The sequence below is a fragment of the Rhinatrema bivittatum genome, chromosome 1 (genome assembly GCF_901001135.1).
Source record: "Rhinatrema bivittatum chromosome 1, aRhiBiv1.1, whole genome shotgun sequence".
In the NCBI taxonomy this organism is placed as follows: Eukaryota; Metazoa; Chordata; class Amphibia; order Gymnophiona; family Rhinatrematidae; genus Rhinatrema; species Rhinatrema bivittatum.
Genome location: NC_042615.1, coordinates 310,358,471 through 310,376,420, shown reverse-complemented (window position 1 = coordinate 310,376,420; position 17,950 = coordinate 310,358,471). Strand labels below are relative to the sequence as shown.

The 17,950-nt window shown below is 44.8% G+C and overlaps 1 protein-coding gene across 3 annotated transcripts in view; it reads right to left on the bottom strand.

The window, feature by feature from the left end:
- Positions 1 to 17,950, bottom strand: part of TRMT10A (tRNA methyltransferase 10A) — a 102,180-nt gene that overhangs the window by 57,048 nt on the left and 27,182 nt on the right. For 2 of the 3 annotated variants that reach the window (XM_029597290.1, XM_029597281.1), the window contains exon 2: positions 13,262 to 13,401. In XM_029597290.1, coding sequence (XP_029453150.1) covers positions 13,262 to 13,398 — 137 coding nt within the window. In that variant the 5' untranslated portion in view covers positions 13,399 to 13,401. Of the gene's footprint in view, positions 1 to 13,056; positions 13,402 to 17,950 lie in introns of those variants that run through there. The other variant, XM_029597272.1, reaches the window with a different exon arrangement.

Genomic DNA, 17,950 nt, shown 5'->3' with positions numbered 1-17,950 from the left:
CCGAGGCAGCATGGATTCACCAAAGGAAAATCCTATCAGACAAATCTGACTGATTTTTTTGATTGGGTGACTAGATAATTGGATCGAGGAAGAGCACTCGATGTCATCTACATGGATTTCAGCATAGCTTTAGATACCGTCCCTCATGAACAAATGAGAAGCTTGAGAGTGAACACCAAGGTGGTGGTGTGGATTACAAACTGGTTGATGATAGGAGACAGTGTGTAATGGTAAATGGAACCTACTCTGAAGAGCATGCTGTGATAAGTGGAGTGCCACAGGGATCAGTATTGGAACTGATTCTGCTCAGTATCTTTATGAGCAACATTGCAGAAGGGATAGAAGGTATAGTTTGTCTATTTGCAGATGATACCAAGATCTGCAACAGAGTGGACACACCTGAAGGAGTAGAGAGAATGAAAATTAATTTACGAAAGCTTAAAGAGTGGTCAAAGATTTGGCAGCTGGGATTCAATGCCAAGAAGTGCAGAGTCATGTACCTGGAATGTGGTAATTCAAAAGAGCTGTATAGGACGGGGGATGAAAAACTGATGTGCACAGACCAAGAGAGGGATCTTGGGGTAATAGTGTCTGGAGATCTGAAGATGGTGAAGTAATGTAACAAAGTGATAGCTAAAGCCACGAGAATGCTGGGCTGCATAGAGAGGAATAATCAGTAAGAAAATGGAGATGGTGATGCCCATGAACAGGTCCTTGGTGAGGCTTTATCTGGAGTACTGTGCTCAGTTCTGGAGTCCTTATCTCAAAAGAGATAGAGACAGGATGGAAGCAATCCAGAGAAGAGCCACCAAAATGGTGTGGGCTCAGTATCAGAAAACCTATGAAGAGAGAATGCAGGATATGAATATATATACCCTGGAAGAGAGGAGGCGCAGAGGTGATATGACACAGACCTTCAAATACCTGAAAGGTTTTCATGATGTTCTAACAAACCTTTTCTGCTGGAACAAAAACAGTAGAACTAGGGGTCACGAAATGAAACTCTAGGGAGAACGTCTCAGAACTAACGTCAGAAAATATTTTTTCAAGGAGAAGATGGTAGATGCCTGGCATGCCCTTCTAAAAGAGGTGGTAAAACCAAAAGAGTAAAAAAGAATACTGTGGAATCCCTAAAGGCTAAAGAATGAAAATGAAGAAGAATGCATGGGAGTAACTTGCTGGTGTGGCGGTTACTACCCTTATAATCTACAATGCAAATCCGGTAATGAAATTAGAAAAAATAGTTACAAAGTATGTTTGCAATTCAGTGATGTTACAATGTTCATATACATGATTATCAGCAGCCAGCACATTTTCAAAAAGATACATTCAACGGATGCCGTCACACTTCAGTCTTTTTAGTCCATCATAAACAGCATAAATTCTCCCTGAAGCAGCCCACCCAGGCGAAACGCTGAGCATCGAACAACCAGGAGTGAATGCAGAGTTCACGCTGGCTGCCATATTTAGCTAAGTACACTTGTTATTTTTTTAATTTCAAAGGACTATTTTTCAAAATCATAAAGGGCTTTAAGATTTAAGTTTTGTCCACTCACATTATCAGTTCAGTAAAGAAACAATATATAAAAATTAAAAAACTTAAAATTAAAATATGATGGGGGCACGAGTAAGAGATCCGGCTTCCACCACTTCCCACTGGGTACACACAGCACATCCAACCTTCAGTGAACCATCATGAAGAACGAAGCCATCTAAAAAATAAACTGCATCAGCATTAGATAGGGGGGACATCTTTTAAACCTTCCCTGATATTCCCTGTCTGTAAAGAAGTTCATATTTTTGTCATACGTTCCAAGGTAATTATCTGTGTCTTTGCATTGTTTAAAACTGTGAACAAAGCATGTGTCAAGCAGAGATGCAAAGGGTGATACAGGATTAATAACTGCCTTGTGGCTTATCTCTTTCTCGCAGTAAATGCATGTTGATGAGGCTAATACCTATTCTCCCCGATTAAAAAAAAAATAAAACAAGCACCTGATGTGTACATTTTTACTCTCAGAAATTAACACATGCCCAGAGCAGGCATTAATTTGAGTAGCCCAAAAAGCGTATAGAAAAGTAGAAAATACTGCTTTTCTTTACTTCTTCCAACTTAATATCAGCGATATTAAGTCGGAGGAACAAAAAGGAGAACCTTTAAATAAATTTTTTTTTTTTTTAAAGCATGCAGATGGTCAGGTTAGAAAAAGGGATGCTCAATTAAGCGTCTGTTTTCCTAACCCACTGACAGCCACCTCTCCTGGGTGCCCGCTGCATAGGAGGTGCTAGGGGGCACACAATTTCCCCTAGCATGTCCTTTTTATCACGGTAGCCAATTTAAATATTAAATAAGGCACCCTGGAGAAGTCGATCTAAAAAAAAATATATATATGTATATGTGTATATATATATATATACACATATATATATTCAATGCTAAAGTAGTTTATTAATTAAAATTATGTCACACCCCTGTTTTTCTAAGTGTCTAATTAGAGTTAATCACACCAAAATAATTCCTGGCCAATTTTAAATTTAAGGATTCAGAACTAACAATGACTTATAGTATTTATAGTTTCATGTATCCTACCTCAGCTGACACAGTTATCCCCAGGAGATAATATACTTCAGTATGTTATTGATCATCTTGTATTGTCTCACCCAGATTTGCCTAGCGATACTGAAGTAGAGCTGTTTCCTGCAATCATTAGGTCTTAAGGTGTCAAAAGGCAAACTTCAAATGTGTCAATTACAAGTGAAATATTTAGGTAGCTTGCTGTCTAAGGTGGAGAAATGCATGACCACTGAGTGAATTGAAGCTGTTTTAAAGGTACAGGTCCCTACAACATTAAAGAAGTTATGAGCATTTCTGGTATTGGTACATTTTTGAAGAATGTGGCTTCCTGATTTTACCTCTTTGGCTAAACCTCTGTAACAAGTAATACGAGAAAGAGATAAGCCACAAGGCAGTCATTAATCCTGTATCACCCTTTGCATCTCTGCTTGCCACATGCTTTGTTCACAGTTTTAAACAATGCAAAGACACAGGTAATTACCTTGGAACGTATGACAAAAATATGAACTTCTTTTACAGACAGGGAATATCAGGGAAGGTTTAAAAGATGTCCCCCTATCTAATGCTGATGCAGTTTATTTTTTAGATGGCTTCATTCTTCATGATGATACAGGTTCACTGAAGGTTGGATGTGCTGTGTGTACCCAGTGAGAAGTGGTGGAAGCCGGATCTCTTACTCGTGCCCCATCAGTACAAACAGCAGAATTGGTAGCCCTTACCAAAGAGGCAAAGACTTACCCCTCACAGGTCTATCTTATGCTTTTGGGTGGTTCATGATAATGGAGCACTATGAGGGAATGAGGGGATTTCTGACTGCTAATGGTGAGGTTTAAAAATAGTTCTTTTGTTAAGGTCTTGCTTGATGCAATTCAGCTTCCCTCTGAACTGGCAGTAGTCAAATGTGCAAGGCACAGCAAAGAAAACTCAAATGTAACCAGGGGTAAGAACCTGGCAGATGAAGCAGCTAAGTATGCAGCCTTGGCAAATTACACTGTGGGAGTTGTTAGATACCAACTAATGTTGCAAACACCACCTAATGAAAATGCAGATTTCAGTTCTGACAATTTGGTTCCCTGGCAAGCACAGGATAAAGACTATTGGAAACTATGGGCTAAAGGAGGGGTCACAGTAAAAATTCAGGGACAGAATAAATTGCGGTTGGCCCGAATGGTGAGGTAGTAGGCCCCCAATTTGTATTGCCCAACATTTTACTATCAATACATCAGGCATCTCATGCAACTCCTTTAGCATTATTTGTTGTTTTTTTTCTAGCACTGGTGGGGAATAATTTCAGTGGTCAAGGCTTTGGCCACTACGAAATATCCTCAATGCATGCAATGCAATTTGTAAAGGCATCTAAAGGTTTGGTTATCACACCTGCACATTTGTAGCGCAGATCCAAATTGATTTCATTGAGTTGCCCTTGTGTCAAAATTATAAATATGCATTAACAATGATTTTCTGTTTCTCAGGGTGGGGGGAGGCTTTCCTGTGGTAAAAGCAGATGAAATCTCTGTAGCTAAGATTCTATTGAGAGAATTTATCCTGAGGTATGAGATTCCAGAGTCAATTCATAGTGATAAGGGGACACATTTTGTAAAAGACACTGAGCATGCTCAGCATGCCAGCAACCCCATGGCCACAAGAGGTCCCCCTTCAGTCTCGTTTCAAAGCAGAAAAATTACGAGAAAAAATAAAAACAACAAAACGCAGGCAAACCCAACTCCGCAGGGTGGTGGGCGGGTTTCATGAGGACTAACATGCTACTGTCCTGGGAGAACACCTGTTACAGGTGAGCAACTCTGCTTTCTCCCAGGACAAACAGGATAGTAGTCCTCACAAATGGGTGAATACCAAGCTGCCCCCAGAACTCCCTAGGCCAACAAGCACCCAATAAAGTGCAAGCCCAACAACAGGGGTGCTATTGGCAACAACGGGAGCAGTCTGAACCTCATAACGGGCCCTAAGTAGGGAGAGTTGGGTTCTCACACTGGAAACAGGTTACGGAGGACAGACTGGCCAAAGATGCTGTCCTGTTGACCGTCCTTATCCAGACTAATGGGCTGCAAAGGTGTGGAGGGAACTCCACGTCGTGGCCTTGCAGATTTCGGCAATAGGGACTGCCCTGAAGTGAGCTACAGATGCTACAATGGCCCTCACTGAGAGTGCTGTCGCTTGGCCCTCGAGCGGAAGGCCTGCTTGCTGGTAGCAGAAAGCAATACAGTCCGCCAACCAATTAGACAGGGTCTGCTTGCCCACCACAACTCCAAGTCTATTTCTGTCAAAGGAGACAGAGTTGTGTGGACTGCCTGTGGGCTGCGGTGTGCTCTAAATAAAAGGAGAGAGCACGCTTGCAGTCCAAGGTATGCAGAGCCAGCTCACCTGGATGAGAGTGTGGTCGTGGGAAAAAGGCGAGCAACACGATGGACTGATTCAGGTGAAAGTCAGTCACCACCTTAGGCAGGAACTTAGAGTGTGCAGCACCACCCTGTCGTGGAAGAACCTCGTGTAAGGCGGATAGGTCACTAGGGCCTGCAGCTCACTGACTGCGAGTAGAAGTAACCGCTACTAGGAAGATGACCTTCCAGGTGAGGTGTTTGAACTCGCAGGAGCACAGGACCTCAAATGGAGGCCGCATGAGCCACACCAGCACTATGTTGAGATCCCAGGCCACAACAGGACGACGTAGTGGAGACTTCAGTTGAAGTGAGCTTCTCACAAAGCGCCCTAATAAGGGCTGCACAGAGACTGGAGTGTCGCCCGCTCCCCAGTGGTAGGCGCTGATGGCATTCAGATGCACCCAGATTGAGGTAGTCTGAAAACCAGACTCCGAAAGGCATCAGAAGTAGTCCAAAAGCCAAGGAGTGGGGCAAATGAAAGGGTTCAGACCCTCCTCCGTGCACCAGGACGAGAATCTCCTCCACTTTGCTTGGTAAGACTTCCGTGAGGAAGGCTTATGCGAAGCTACCAGGACTTGCGAGTCATTATAAGAAAGGTCAAGGGACTATAGTACTAGCCTTTCAACATCCAGGCCGTTAGGGACAACGACTGGAGGTTCAGGTGGTATAGCCTGCACAGATCCTGCATGATGAGATCGGGCGAGGGGCCCAGGTGAATGGGCTCCTGGACAGACAGGTCATGGAGTATCGGAAACCAGACCTGACACGGCCAATGCAGGGCTATGAGGATCATGGAGCCTTTGTCCTGTTGTAGCTTCACGAGAGTCTTACCTACAAGCAGAATCTGAGAGTATGCATACAGGAGACCCGCACTCCAGGAGTGGGCGAAGGCATCCATGGCTGGTCTCTGTCCTTCCTTGTGCAGGGAGAAGAAGCAGTCCACCTTGTGGTTCTGCGAGGGCACAAATAGATCCACATCCGGCCGACCCCACCGGCGGAAGATCATGTCTGCCACCGAGGTGTTTCGGGACCAATCGTGGGGGTGGAATGTCAGACTGAGGCAGTCTGCCACCACATTCTCGGTCCCTGCCAGGTAGATGGCCCACAGGAGCAAGGAACGTGACAGGGCCCAGGCCCAAATCTGCGCCGCCTCTTGGTAGAGGAGATAAGAGCCTGTGCCCCCCTGTTTGCTCACGTACCACATGGCCACTTGGTTGCTGTCTGGATCAAGACGACCTTGTTGGACAGGCAGTCCTGGAATGCATAGAGTGCACACCCATCGCCCAGAGTTCCAGGAAGTTTATGTGGCAGCTCACCTCGGCCTTTGACCACACCCCTTGCATGTGGAGGCCATGGACATGGGCCCCCCAGGCTAGGTTGGAGGCATCCATAGTCAAGATCATCTCAGCAGCTGAAGGTTGAAAAGGAAGTCACTTGCTCAGGTTGGATTCCTGCACCCACCAGGCGAGGGAGAGCTGGAGTGGGTCGGTTATCCAGACCAGTGCAGAGACTTCTTGAAAGGCTTGGTGCCACTGAGACTGCAGAGTCCAATGCGCGACCCTCTTGGCCAGGCAGGCCATTGGGGTGACTTGCACCGAAGATGCCATGTGACCCAGCAACTTCAGGAGCAGGCAGGCTGAGGCTGTCTGTTGGCGACGAATGGAAATGGCCAGCCCAGCCAGGGTGGCTATGCGTTCGCTGGGAAGGAATGCCTTGGCTACCGAGGTGTCCAGATCTGCTCCGATGAAGTTGAGTCACTGGGACGGAGTCAGCTGGTATTTCGGGTAGTTTATGAGGAACACCATTGATTGGAGGAGGCTCAACATCACGTTCAGGGACTGAAGGGCTCCCTCTTTCGAACTATTGATGAGTCAATCATCCAGATATGGGAACACATGCACCCCGTTCCGGCGCAAATGTACTCCCCACCACTGCCAAGCACTTTGTGAAGACCCAGGGTGCGGAGGCTAGCCTGAAGGGGAGAATCCTGTATTAGAAGTGCTGGTGGCCTACTACAAAGCGCAGATATTTACGATGAGGTGGAAAAATGGCAATGTGCTCATAGGCGTCCTGTACATCCAGAAAGCAGAGCCATTCCCCTTGATGCAGAAGTGGAAGTAGGGTACCCAAGGATACCATTTTGAACCATTCTCTGTGGAAGAACCTGTTTAAGGCCCGGAGATCAAGGATGGGGTGGAGACCGCCTGTTCTCTTTGGAATGGGAAAATACCAGGAGTAAAACCCTCATCCCCGCTGAGCCCGGAGCTCTGGACTGTAGCAGGAGCAAGAGTTCTAACTCGAGGGTCGGTGCGTGTTCTACGAAGCACTACATCAGAAAGGGTGGGGAGTCTGGAGGAACACTGAGGAGGATTCAGGCGGTAACCTCATGCTACAACGAACAATACCTATCAGTCAGTGGTAATTGGTGTCCAGTTGTTCACGAATAAGCAGAGACGACCCCCCCCCCCACCCCCCCGGTGGGTCGGATGGTGCAGGCAAAGAGGATAGGTTTCTGCTCTGTGTGCAAGTCAAAGCGCTAGGCTAGGGGGCTGGCTGAGCCCTAGGTGCTCTTTTTTGGTGAGGGTGGCCTCTTTGGGTGGACCGAGCTATATGAGCACAGGAGGCAAGAGGATAGTATTTCTGTTGCCCAGCATCTGGCAATAATGCCTGCCACTGAGACCCTTGACGTCGTCTCAAAGACTTCACAGGTTGCTCTCACCTGGGGTTTCCCGGCTTCCAGTCCTTTCTGGAGGATGGATTCTAGGCCTTCCTGAAATTGCGGTGGTAGGGTCTCGGTGAACTCCTGGACCTGTTTCCAGAGGTTCTAGTTGTACTGATTCATGTATAACTGGAATGCCACTTTACGAGCAATAAGCATGGATCCCTGGAAAATCCTTCAACCCAGAGCGTCTAAGGCTCTATGGTCCTTTCCTGGAGGGGCGGAGGAGTGAGGACAGGTCCTCTTGGCCTTTTTCTGCGCTGATTCGACTACCACCGACAGGTGTGGCAATTAGCTCTTCTGAAAGCCTAGGGCCTGTTGTACTAAATAGGTGGCATCTGTCTTTCTATGGACCAGAGCCACAGAACCTGGGTGTTCCCAGAGCCAGTGAAGGAAGTGCAAGGGAACCTCAAGCACTAGGACTGCCATCACCTTCTTAGGAACGTCCACAAATTGGAGGACCTCCAACATCTTGTGGCAGGCATCCACTTCAGCTAAAAGTTGGAAGAGAATGGTCTCCGCCATCGCCCGGACAAAACTTGAAGGATAGGTCTTCCGGAGGTGAGCACCATCTCTCAACTGGCGGAGAAGGCTCTGACAGAAGATCCTCTGAAGCCTCAGAGGAATGCTCAGAGGAGGTGTCTTCCCAAGGGTCATAAGGGGCTTCCTCCTCACCAGTAAACTATCTGGGTAGAGGGTGCGGCCACTGATGGTCGGTGAGGTGGAACTGGCAGGGGTGGCGCCAGCATCAAGGGCACTGGGACCTGCAATGGACACCCGGAGGTCCGATGGCCCGGGGACAGGATCCTGTATCGGCAGTACCACCCATGGAGATAGGCGAGGAGCCTTATCTTCCTCCTCCGAGGAACCCGGAATCGGGATCAAGATGGGGGGAGGCACCAGTGGACAGGGCACCAGGGGGGCCCGCCAGCAGGGGCTGTGTCAGTAAGGCACCGGAGCAGCACGTCCAGCCTTTCCAGCAGAGGCGCCAACATGGAGGGCGCCAGTTCCGATGCCGGTATGGGGGCCAGCATCCATGGCTGCTGGAAACCCCGAAGGGCATTTAGTACTGCCTGTTGAACCACGCAGTCCAACTCCTCTCTGAATGAGGGTGTGGAGAAGACCAACCCTGGAGTAGGAGGCAGGCTGGGCATCACCGGAGCGTCCACGGGAGTCTGCGGAGGCTCCCATACCCGGCACAGATATCAGTGGGGCTCGCCCTGGGCTCCTGGGTCCAGAGGAACATAAGAACATGCCATACTGGGTCAGACCAAGGGTCCATCAAGCCCAGCATCCTGTTTCCAACAGTGGCCAATCCAGGCCATAAGAACCTGGCAAGTACCCAAAAACTAAGTCTATTCCATGTTACCATTGCTAATGGCAGTGGCTATTCTCTAAGTAAACTTAATAGCAGGTAATGGACTTCTCCTCCAAGAACTTATCCAATCCTTTTTTAAACACAGCTATACTAACTGCACTAACCATATCCTCTGGCAACAAATTCCAGAGTTTAATTGTGCGTTGAGTAAAAAAGAACTTTCTCCGATTAGTTTTAAATGTGCCCCATGCTAACTTCATGGAGTGCCCTCTAGTCTTTCTACTATCCGAAAGAGTAAATAACCGATTCACATCTACCCATTCTAGACCTCTCATGATTTTAAACATCTCTATCATATCCCCCCTCAGCCGTCTCTTCTCCAAGCTGAAAAGTCCTAACCTAGTTAGTCTTTCCTCATAGGGGAGCTGTTCCATTTCCCTTATCATTTTGGTAGCCCTTCTCTGTACCTTCTCCATCGCAATTATATCTTTTTTGAGATGCGGCGACCAGAATTGTACATAGTATTCAAGGTGCGGTCTCACCATGGAGCGATACAGAGGCCAAACCCCTCTGAAGAGGCCTCTCCTCATGGCCTCTTCAGAGGGGGTTCGGCCAAGAGTGATGCCGCTCTCGGTGCTTGGCCTGGTTCTTCTCTGGCACCAAGGAAGACAATGCAGAAGTCTTCGAATGTCCTGATGCCGGTGAGGGGAGACCTCCTGCCCCTGATCATCGCGGCACGGCAGATTGATCCCCATGACTCGACTTATTCTGTACTGGAGTCGATGAAGCCAATTGCTTGGAACCAAATAAGTGCTCCATCTTGTCCAGGTGGGCACGCCGGCCTTTGGGGGTCATCTGAGCACAGCTGAGACACAGACAGATGTCATGGGAAGGGCCGAGACTCAGGGCACTTCCTAAAATCGGTCGCCATTGAAAAAAAGAGTGGCATGCAGTTGGTGGCTGTCGGCCCCCACGAGGTGGGCGCTCTGGAACAGACCGCAACCATGCACACACCTACCAGACACTGGAGGATAGATTCGCGATGGGAGACCCCAAGACGGGGAAAAACTGACAAAAGAACATCAAATTATTCTGTGAGGAAAAAGTTTTAAAACAGAGCTCCACAAACCATGAGGTAACAGCTCCGCAGAAAAAAGGAGACTGAAGGGGGACCCCGTGTGGCCATGGGGTTGGTGGCATGCTGGGCATGCTCAGTGTGCCAGTCAAACTTCTAGAAACTTTGACAAAAGTGTTCCATGACAGAGCTCCATCTGATGATGTCACCCATCTGTGAGGACTACCATCCTCTTTGTCCTGGGAGAAAGTATGAGCATCTTTTCTTCCAGTGGACCCTGTGCCTACTGAGAGTGCGTAACCAGGTGATTTTGTTTTTCTGGAGAGTTTTTGGAGGAAGAATTCTCTGGCTCCCAGGTGGAGGGGGCCCTTTCAGGTACTGTTAACCTTCCATATGACAATCTCTCTACCCCCATATCTTGTTTGTTTAGTCTCCCAACAATGCCAATTTTCAGTATCTCAGAGGGTCTGAGAGGATCCTGACAGCAGTATTTTTTTTTTAATCCCTGTACCTCTGTGGACAGGCATGCATATGCACCAGAAAATAAATATCTTCGTTCTGCATGGAACTTCTTGCTTTCTCTTAAAATCAAAGTACTCCTGGGTCAGCATTCTAAATGATTCAGCGTGCTGTAAATGTAGCTCAATTAGGGGTAGATATTCAAAAAACGCGAATAGGCGTACTTTTGCTGGCGCATCAGGCGCCAGCAAAAGTACGCTGGATTTTAGTAGATACGCGCGGAGCCGCGCGTATCCACTAAAATCCTGGATCGGCGCGCGCAAGGCGATGAATTCTGTATAGCCGGCGCGCGCCGAGCCGCGCAGCCTACCCCCGTTCCCTCCAAGGCCGCTCCGAAATCGGAGCGGCCTTGGAGGGAATCCTCTAACGCCCTCCCCTCACCTTCCCCTCCCTTCCTCTACCTAACCCACCCGCCCGGCCCTGTCTACACCCCCCCCCCTTACCTTTCTCCGGGGATTTACGCCTCCCGGAGGGAGAAGTAAATCCCCGCGCGCCAGCGGGCCTGTTGCGCGCCGGGACGCGACCTGGGGGCGGGTACGGAGGGCGCGGCCACGCCCCCGGACCGCCCCCAAAACGCTGCTGACACGCCCCCTAAACGCCACGACGACCGGGCCCACCCCTGACACGCCCCCCTCGGAGAACCCCGGGACTTACGCGAGTCCCGGGGCTCTGCGCGCGCCGGTAGGCCTATGTAAAATAGGCTCACCGGCGCGCAGGGCCCTGCTCGCCTAAATCCGCCCGGTTTTGGGCGGATTTAGGCGAGCAGGGCTCTGAAAATCCGCCCCTTAGGTTTTTTTTAGGCACCCTGTTTTTTAATATAAAAAGGGTGTGACTGGAAAATGTTAGAAATATTTTTATGTTTATTTTAATTATGATTTATTATAATTTTATGTCAAATTGATTTTGTTGCACATCATTTTGGCTGATAATTTTTATCTGGAAAGCAATTAATAAATGCAAATAAATATATATAACATAGCATAGCAGATTTTCAACTTCACTCAAAAAAATAAAAACCATGCTAAAATTTTTCCCTAACAATATGCAGCACTATGATACAGTTCTATAGCTACGTTTAGGGACTTTGTATTAAAGAAAAGCTATTTTCTAAGCTGGATTAAAACCTATTTAAGAACTACCTGATGCAATTTAATGTTTTGGTATTATGTACAAAAATAGTATTTTCTGTGTTCTTTAGGAGTTTGCTCACAGCATGGCATCTGAAGACATTCCTCTGAGCATCTAAGAAAAAGTCAAAGATTTAAGAAAACAACATTTTTCTTTCTAAGGTCTCTAGCATTATGCATAAAAGAGTGTTTTCTCTGAGTTGGTTAAGATAAAGAGCTCTTAATAAGGCTGGTACACCTCTTAAGGTTTAACTTTACTTAAGTATTTTATATACTGTCGTTCCAAAAGTTGATCACAACTGTCTACAAAAGCAGCATTCATATTATTGGGCAACACAACATCTAGATATGTTAACTAGAGGGCTTGGATAGTAATTTGCTATATATAGTTTCCTTTTCAATAGTCTTCATATATTTGTCAAAATGGTCTTAGAACACTTTATATTAGCTTGCATATTGATGCCAAAATGTTCACCTTCTTTCAAAACCAGGGCTTCCCAAACTTGGCCAGGTGACCCCACAGCCAGTTAGGTTTTCAGGATATCCACAATGAATATGGCACGAGGTCAGTGTATGTAAATTTATTTTATGTATATTCATTGTGGATATTCTGAAAACACAAAAGGCTATGGGTTCACCAGAATACGTTCGGGAAGCCATGCTCTGAAGTTTCATATCATAAGAAATACCTTCTTACAATTCAGAATAAACAATCAAGAAAATTCAACTGTCATACTGAAGATACCACATCTGTTAAGGAATACGCATATTTATGTATGCATATTTAAGAAAAAGAAAAGATTGCAAATATTACTTATATTCTATGGGACTTCACATTTCAAGCATAGTTAGTTGAATTTATGTTCCACATATAACTATAAGGGTCAACTAAAAAAATCAGGCAAAACCAGAGCAGAATAAGGGTCAAAAGCCTGCAAAGTCAGTTTGCAAAATTTCAAAATACTGAATCGTATGTCCAAAGCTCTCATTTCCTAAAATTCCTGCAAGAGTAAAATGTTCAGGGAGGGGAATGTATAGCAAAATTTCGTCTAGCAAGTGTAGCCAGCAGGCTGGGCAGCACTACATTTTCTATAAACATATTTGCTAGCATAATTATTCGGGAAGAAGTTTTCCTTCCAGGAGGAGAAAATGAAAGACTTGGCCCAAAGATGCACTATTTCAAAGTTGTGCCAGGGAACTAATTTGCAGCTTTTGGCACTCTTTTTGGCTCAAATCTTAACACTGTCCCTTAGTCTATATATATTGTTCAAGAAAAACAAAGATGAATGTACTGGTGAACACCAATCTTTTTTAAAGTACATACTTTCGCAGCTCTCTTTGATCTTCCCATTGCTTCTGCCTCATTAGTTTCTTTAACTGCCTCTTGGAAACAGCTCTCACAGCTTCTGCTTTGCTGTCACACTCTATAGATTTTGCTTCATCCGATCCTAGCTTCTTTCCAACTGGATTCTCATTATTTGAGTTCACTTTTAAAGTCGCATCAAAAGCCTGAAGAGGCGGTGCAGTACCTGGTATAATTTCTGATTCCATAGTGACTGGCAGATGTGTTTAAGAGACAAAACAAGGCTACTTTGGTCTTACAGACCCAGATTCCATTAAGATCCAGAATGCTTTCTTCAGGAATGTTGTTTCTGCACACAGACATCAACTGACACACAAAACAAATCGAAGAAACAGAAACAAGTTTAAGTAGAATGTTACAAAACACCACAAGAGATGTCATGCATCTTAATTATTTCACAAGTAGCTCCCAGCCTCCTCCATCTTGTTCAGAAATATATTAAAGATGACAGTCTGGAGTCAGTTAATAATTAATGGAACATATAGAATCCATATAAAAAAAGATGCTATTCTACATTTCCATACTTTGCCTCAATTTCTTCTTCAGATGCTTCTAAAATGATTTACTTTATTTGTGTATATTTTTATATTCCGTTTTCAGCACTTCAAAGTGTACATTGAAGAATAGGCCGAGCAGACAACCAAAAAATTCCCAGATGCCTCTGCTGTACTGTGGCTTGTCAGAGGTGAATGAACTTTGAGTGCTTTTCTGAGCATGACTTGCAGAAAATCTCTGAGACAGATTTGCTGGCAACATTTACTTCACAATACAGAGAAACTGGGTCCAGGATGCAAGCTTTTGTCTTGCAGATGCATGGTTTCAACGGACAGAAATCAGTTGAAAAGGAGATCCTGTGAGGTGACAGTTTTTAATTAAACCCTGGTGCCAAGAAATGGAATTCAAGCCTAGCTCCTATTCAAGACCCAGACTGCGATTTGTTTACACAACAAAAGAAGAAAAGAAGAACATAGTGCATCAAAGCCAGAGTGATACAGGAACTTGTATGATGGGAGGATGGTTCAGGAAAGACTAGTAAATGAATGATTTTTACAACTGAATGGAGGAGGTCCTCACAAGCATTTCCTATACATGATAGATTGTCATGACAACAGCATAAGGTATCTTTGTAAAAAAGTCTTTGGGCAGTCACGTCATTCATTCTGGAAGCTTCGGGAATGTTGTATTTTGATTATATAAGTCAGGGCATGTCAGAGATTCACTGAGATGCAAGTTATTACTAATAGAGGGTAGTCATATTGCATCTCCCAGAACACTTGTCTTGGACTTTCTTATAAACAGCTGAATAAATTATATTTTAAAATCTTTTTCTGAATCGAAGTGTTCTGATTGCCCTGTCCCTGTGTACAAAAATTATGTACAACATCAAATCGGATTACATTCAGGTACTATAGGTATAGCCCTATCTAATTTCACTTTAAGTTAACTATGGTGAAATTAGGTCTTACCTGCTAAGTTTCCTTTCCTTGAGTCTTACCAGACCAGTCCACACAAGTGGTTTGTCTCTTCTACTAGCAGATGGAGGCAGAGGGTATGTTCTTTGCCCTGGCACTTTCTCTCTATACAGCAAGTTTGCTTACCATAAAGGATGTTTTCTATAGATAGCAGAATGAATTAGCCATTACATGAAACACCTCATTCAGAAGCACCAAACAGACTCATCTCTCCAAGATGTAGAGCTTAGAGTTGTACTCAGTATGTTTGGTAGTTCGCACAGGTATTGCCTCATGAGCATCCTCAGTTTGTCCCAAAGCTAGAAAACTATGCAGTCGACTCTTCAGGGAGGAGGGCAGGTAATTCCATGGCTAATTCATCCTGCTATCTATGGAAAACACCATTTATAGAAAGCAATCTTGCTTTATCCATCAAAAAGCAGGCTAAGTTAGCCATTACATTTGGGGAGTCCCAGCTGAGGGTTGCAGCAGAGTGTTTATTTAGTAAGCAACCTGGACTCCACCCTGAAGAGTGGACTATAGTGAGAACAGAGTGTGCAAAATTCCTTGTCCAAATTTACTGTCCGTCTTTGAGATATTATCAAGATAGTAATAGGACCGGAAGGAATTAAAGGAAGACTATGTTGTTGCATTGTAAATATCTTCAATGGGTACTTTACAAAGGTGAGTAACAGAAGAAGCCATAGCTTTCACTTGATGAGCTTTAACTGAGTTTGTGATTTGTAATCCTGCCAAGGTGTAGCAGTGATGAATGTACTCAGTTAACCAATTAGATAAAGTAAGTTTGGCAACTGCTACCCTCAGACAATTAAGATCATAAGAGACAATGTGGCCTAACGGCGCGCAAATCTCAAACCCTTCCATTAACAGAGTGAAGATTAATTTATAGGTGGTTAAAGAGGATTGGTAAGTATAGTTTTCAGAAATTTTTGGGCTTATAAAAGTTTGGTGAAAGGTGAAATTAAGGGATATATTCTTTAGAGTTTGTGTGTGTCTGAGGTAATAACAAGCCAGAGATAGTTAATTCTAGTGTCTGTCTTTCCCACCCACTCATTTGCAGTCCAAGGTATGGAGGGCTTTTTTGCCTTCATAAGCATATGGCCTTGAAAACAATGTAGGCAGTACAATGGCTTTATTGATATGAAAAGCTGAGACCACTTTCGGAAAAAACTTGGGGTGAGTTCGGAGAACTACCCTATTGTGAAAGAATTGCAGATACGGAAGATAGCGGAGAAGAGTCTAGAGTTCACGGAGTCTAACAGAGGTGACTATGATAAGAAAAATCACATTCCAAGTCAACAATTTTAGAAAAGCTGATTCCAAAGGCTCAAATGGAGATTCATCAGCGGCACATGAGGCTTTTGGACCGGGAGTTTGATATGCCATAGTCAATTCATAAAACAAGATATTAGTGGATGAGTGGAGATGGATTTGCTGTCGAGTATGGTAGGCTGCTCTGGTGCACTCATACAGAAGTAGCAGCAAGACCTGAGTTTGAAAAGTGGAGAAGGTACTGCTGTAGATGCTGAAACTCGCAGGAGAAGGGATAGAATGCATTCTGCAGGCATCATTTGGAAAATCTATTCCACTTGAAGGCATAGCTCCTTCTAGTTGATAGTTTTCTAGATAAGACTAATATGTCTACAATTTCTGTAGGCAAATGGAGATCAGCAATTACAGAGTGCTCAATATCCAGGTTGTTGGGTTGAGGGCCGAGATGTTAGGATGATAAAGTGTCCCATCCTCTTGAGTTAACAGATCAGGATCTGCTCCCAGATATATGGGAAGGACTGCTGGAAAGTTGTACAAGATTTGCACACCATACTTGTCTGGGCAATGCTGGAGCTATGAGGATCATTCAGGCATGGTCTTGAACTTTCTGTACTGTTTTGGCAATAAGTGGTAACAGCGGAAATGCATACATGAGGTTTGTCCCACAATTAAAGAGGAAAGCTTATTGAGCCAATCTGAAATCATTTGAAGAATTGAGCAGAATTGTTTTGGTTTGTTGTTTTCTTGTGAACAGGTCTACCGATGGCTGACCCCTACCATCTTAAGATTTTGTTTGCCTCTGATTGTTGTAGAGATCACTTGTGTGGATGAAAATTCTGCTGAGCTGAACTGCCAGCATGTTGGAAATTCCCAGGAGAGAAGTCACTTGTAAGATGGCCCAATTCCTGTCTGTCTAATTCCAGATCCTGAGCGCTTCCTGACAGAAGGCCCACGATACTGTTTCCCCTTGCTTGTTTCCTTCCTTATTACTTGTAACAGGTTGTTCTGAAGCCGACTTTCGACAGGAGACCAGGTACACTAGGTCCAACAGAATCCGAAATGAGCGCTCCATCTCTTTGTTGAGGCATCTGTTGTCAGTAATATTTGGTAAGGAAGCTGACAAGGCAAGCTCCCTCTTGAAAGATATGGGGTTTAAGCCACAACTTCAGCTCCTTACCCATTTTCTGGAAAATCTGGACTACTCCAGAGAGCAGTCGTCAGCTGATCTCATTGAGAACACAGACCTCAATGAAGGTACTAAATGTGGAGGCAGGTCAGTGGAACCACATGGACAGCTGCTGCCATATGTCCTAGTATGGCCAGGGGAGATCTCTATGTTGAGTGCTGAAAGAAGAGCAATTTGCAAATCAGGGCCTGCATAATGGATGCTCAATCTGAGGATAGGAACACTTAGGAGGCTTAGGAAACCACATAAATGCTCTGAAGCTGCAGCAGTGAGGTAGCTTGGCTTCTGCCTAATCCAAATATTTTTTTTTTCCTTTAACACTGATTTTGGAAAAATTTTCTCTTTAATATACGAACTACCTAAATGCTCCATCACACAAATATGGGTGCTTAAAGCCACCAAAGTACATAAGGCTGTTGTAAGATCCTCCACTGAAAAGCAGACCTCATATCAGAGGAGTGATTCATCCTCAGACAGTGAAAGTGGCATATACGTTGCTTACCAAATCTGCTGACTTGCTAAAGCGTTAGCTAGGATCACTTTTCAGCTCAGCTGTAGAAGACTATGAATTTGCAGCTGAAAGTGGTAGTTGAAAAGGTTGCACGGTTAGTTTCATCGGTTTCAAAAGCAGTGTGAGAAGACTGATTCATTGGACTTTCACATGTGTGACCTGGAAAATGCACTTGGTAGCAAGAAAACCACATTGCTTGAAGAAAAACAGCAAGATCTGGAAAATTGTAGTCACAGAAATAATTTGTGAGTAATCGGTCTGAGAGCATGCCAGATATAAGTGTTTCTCACATTCTCATTTGAAGAGTAATGGAGGATGGCATGAACTGGTAAAGACACTGTTTCAGATGGAATATTGAGGATTTGCAGATGTCTCAACAGTTCAGAATGAAGGTCTTTGTCCTTACATACAAGT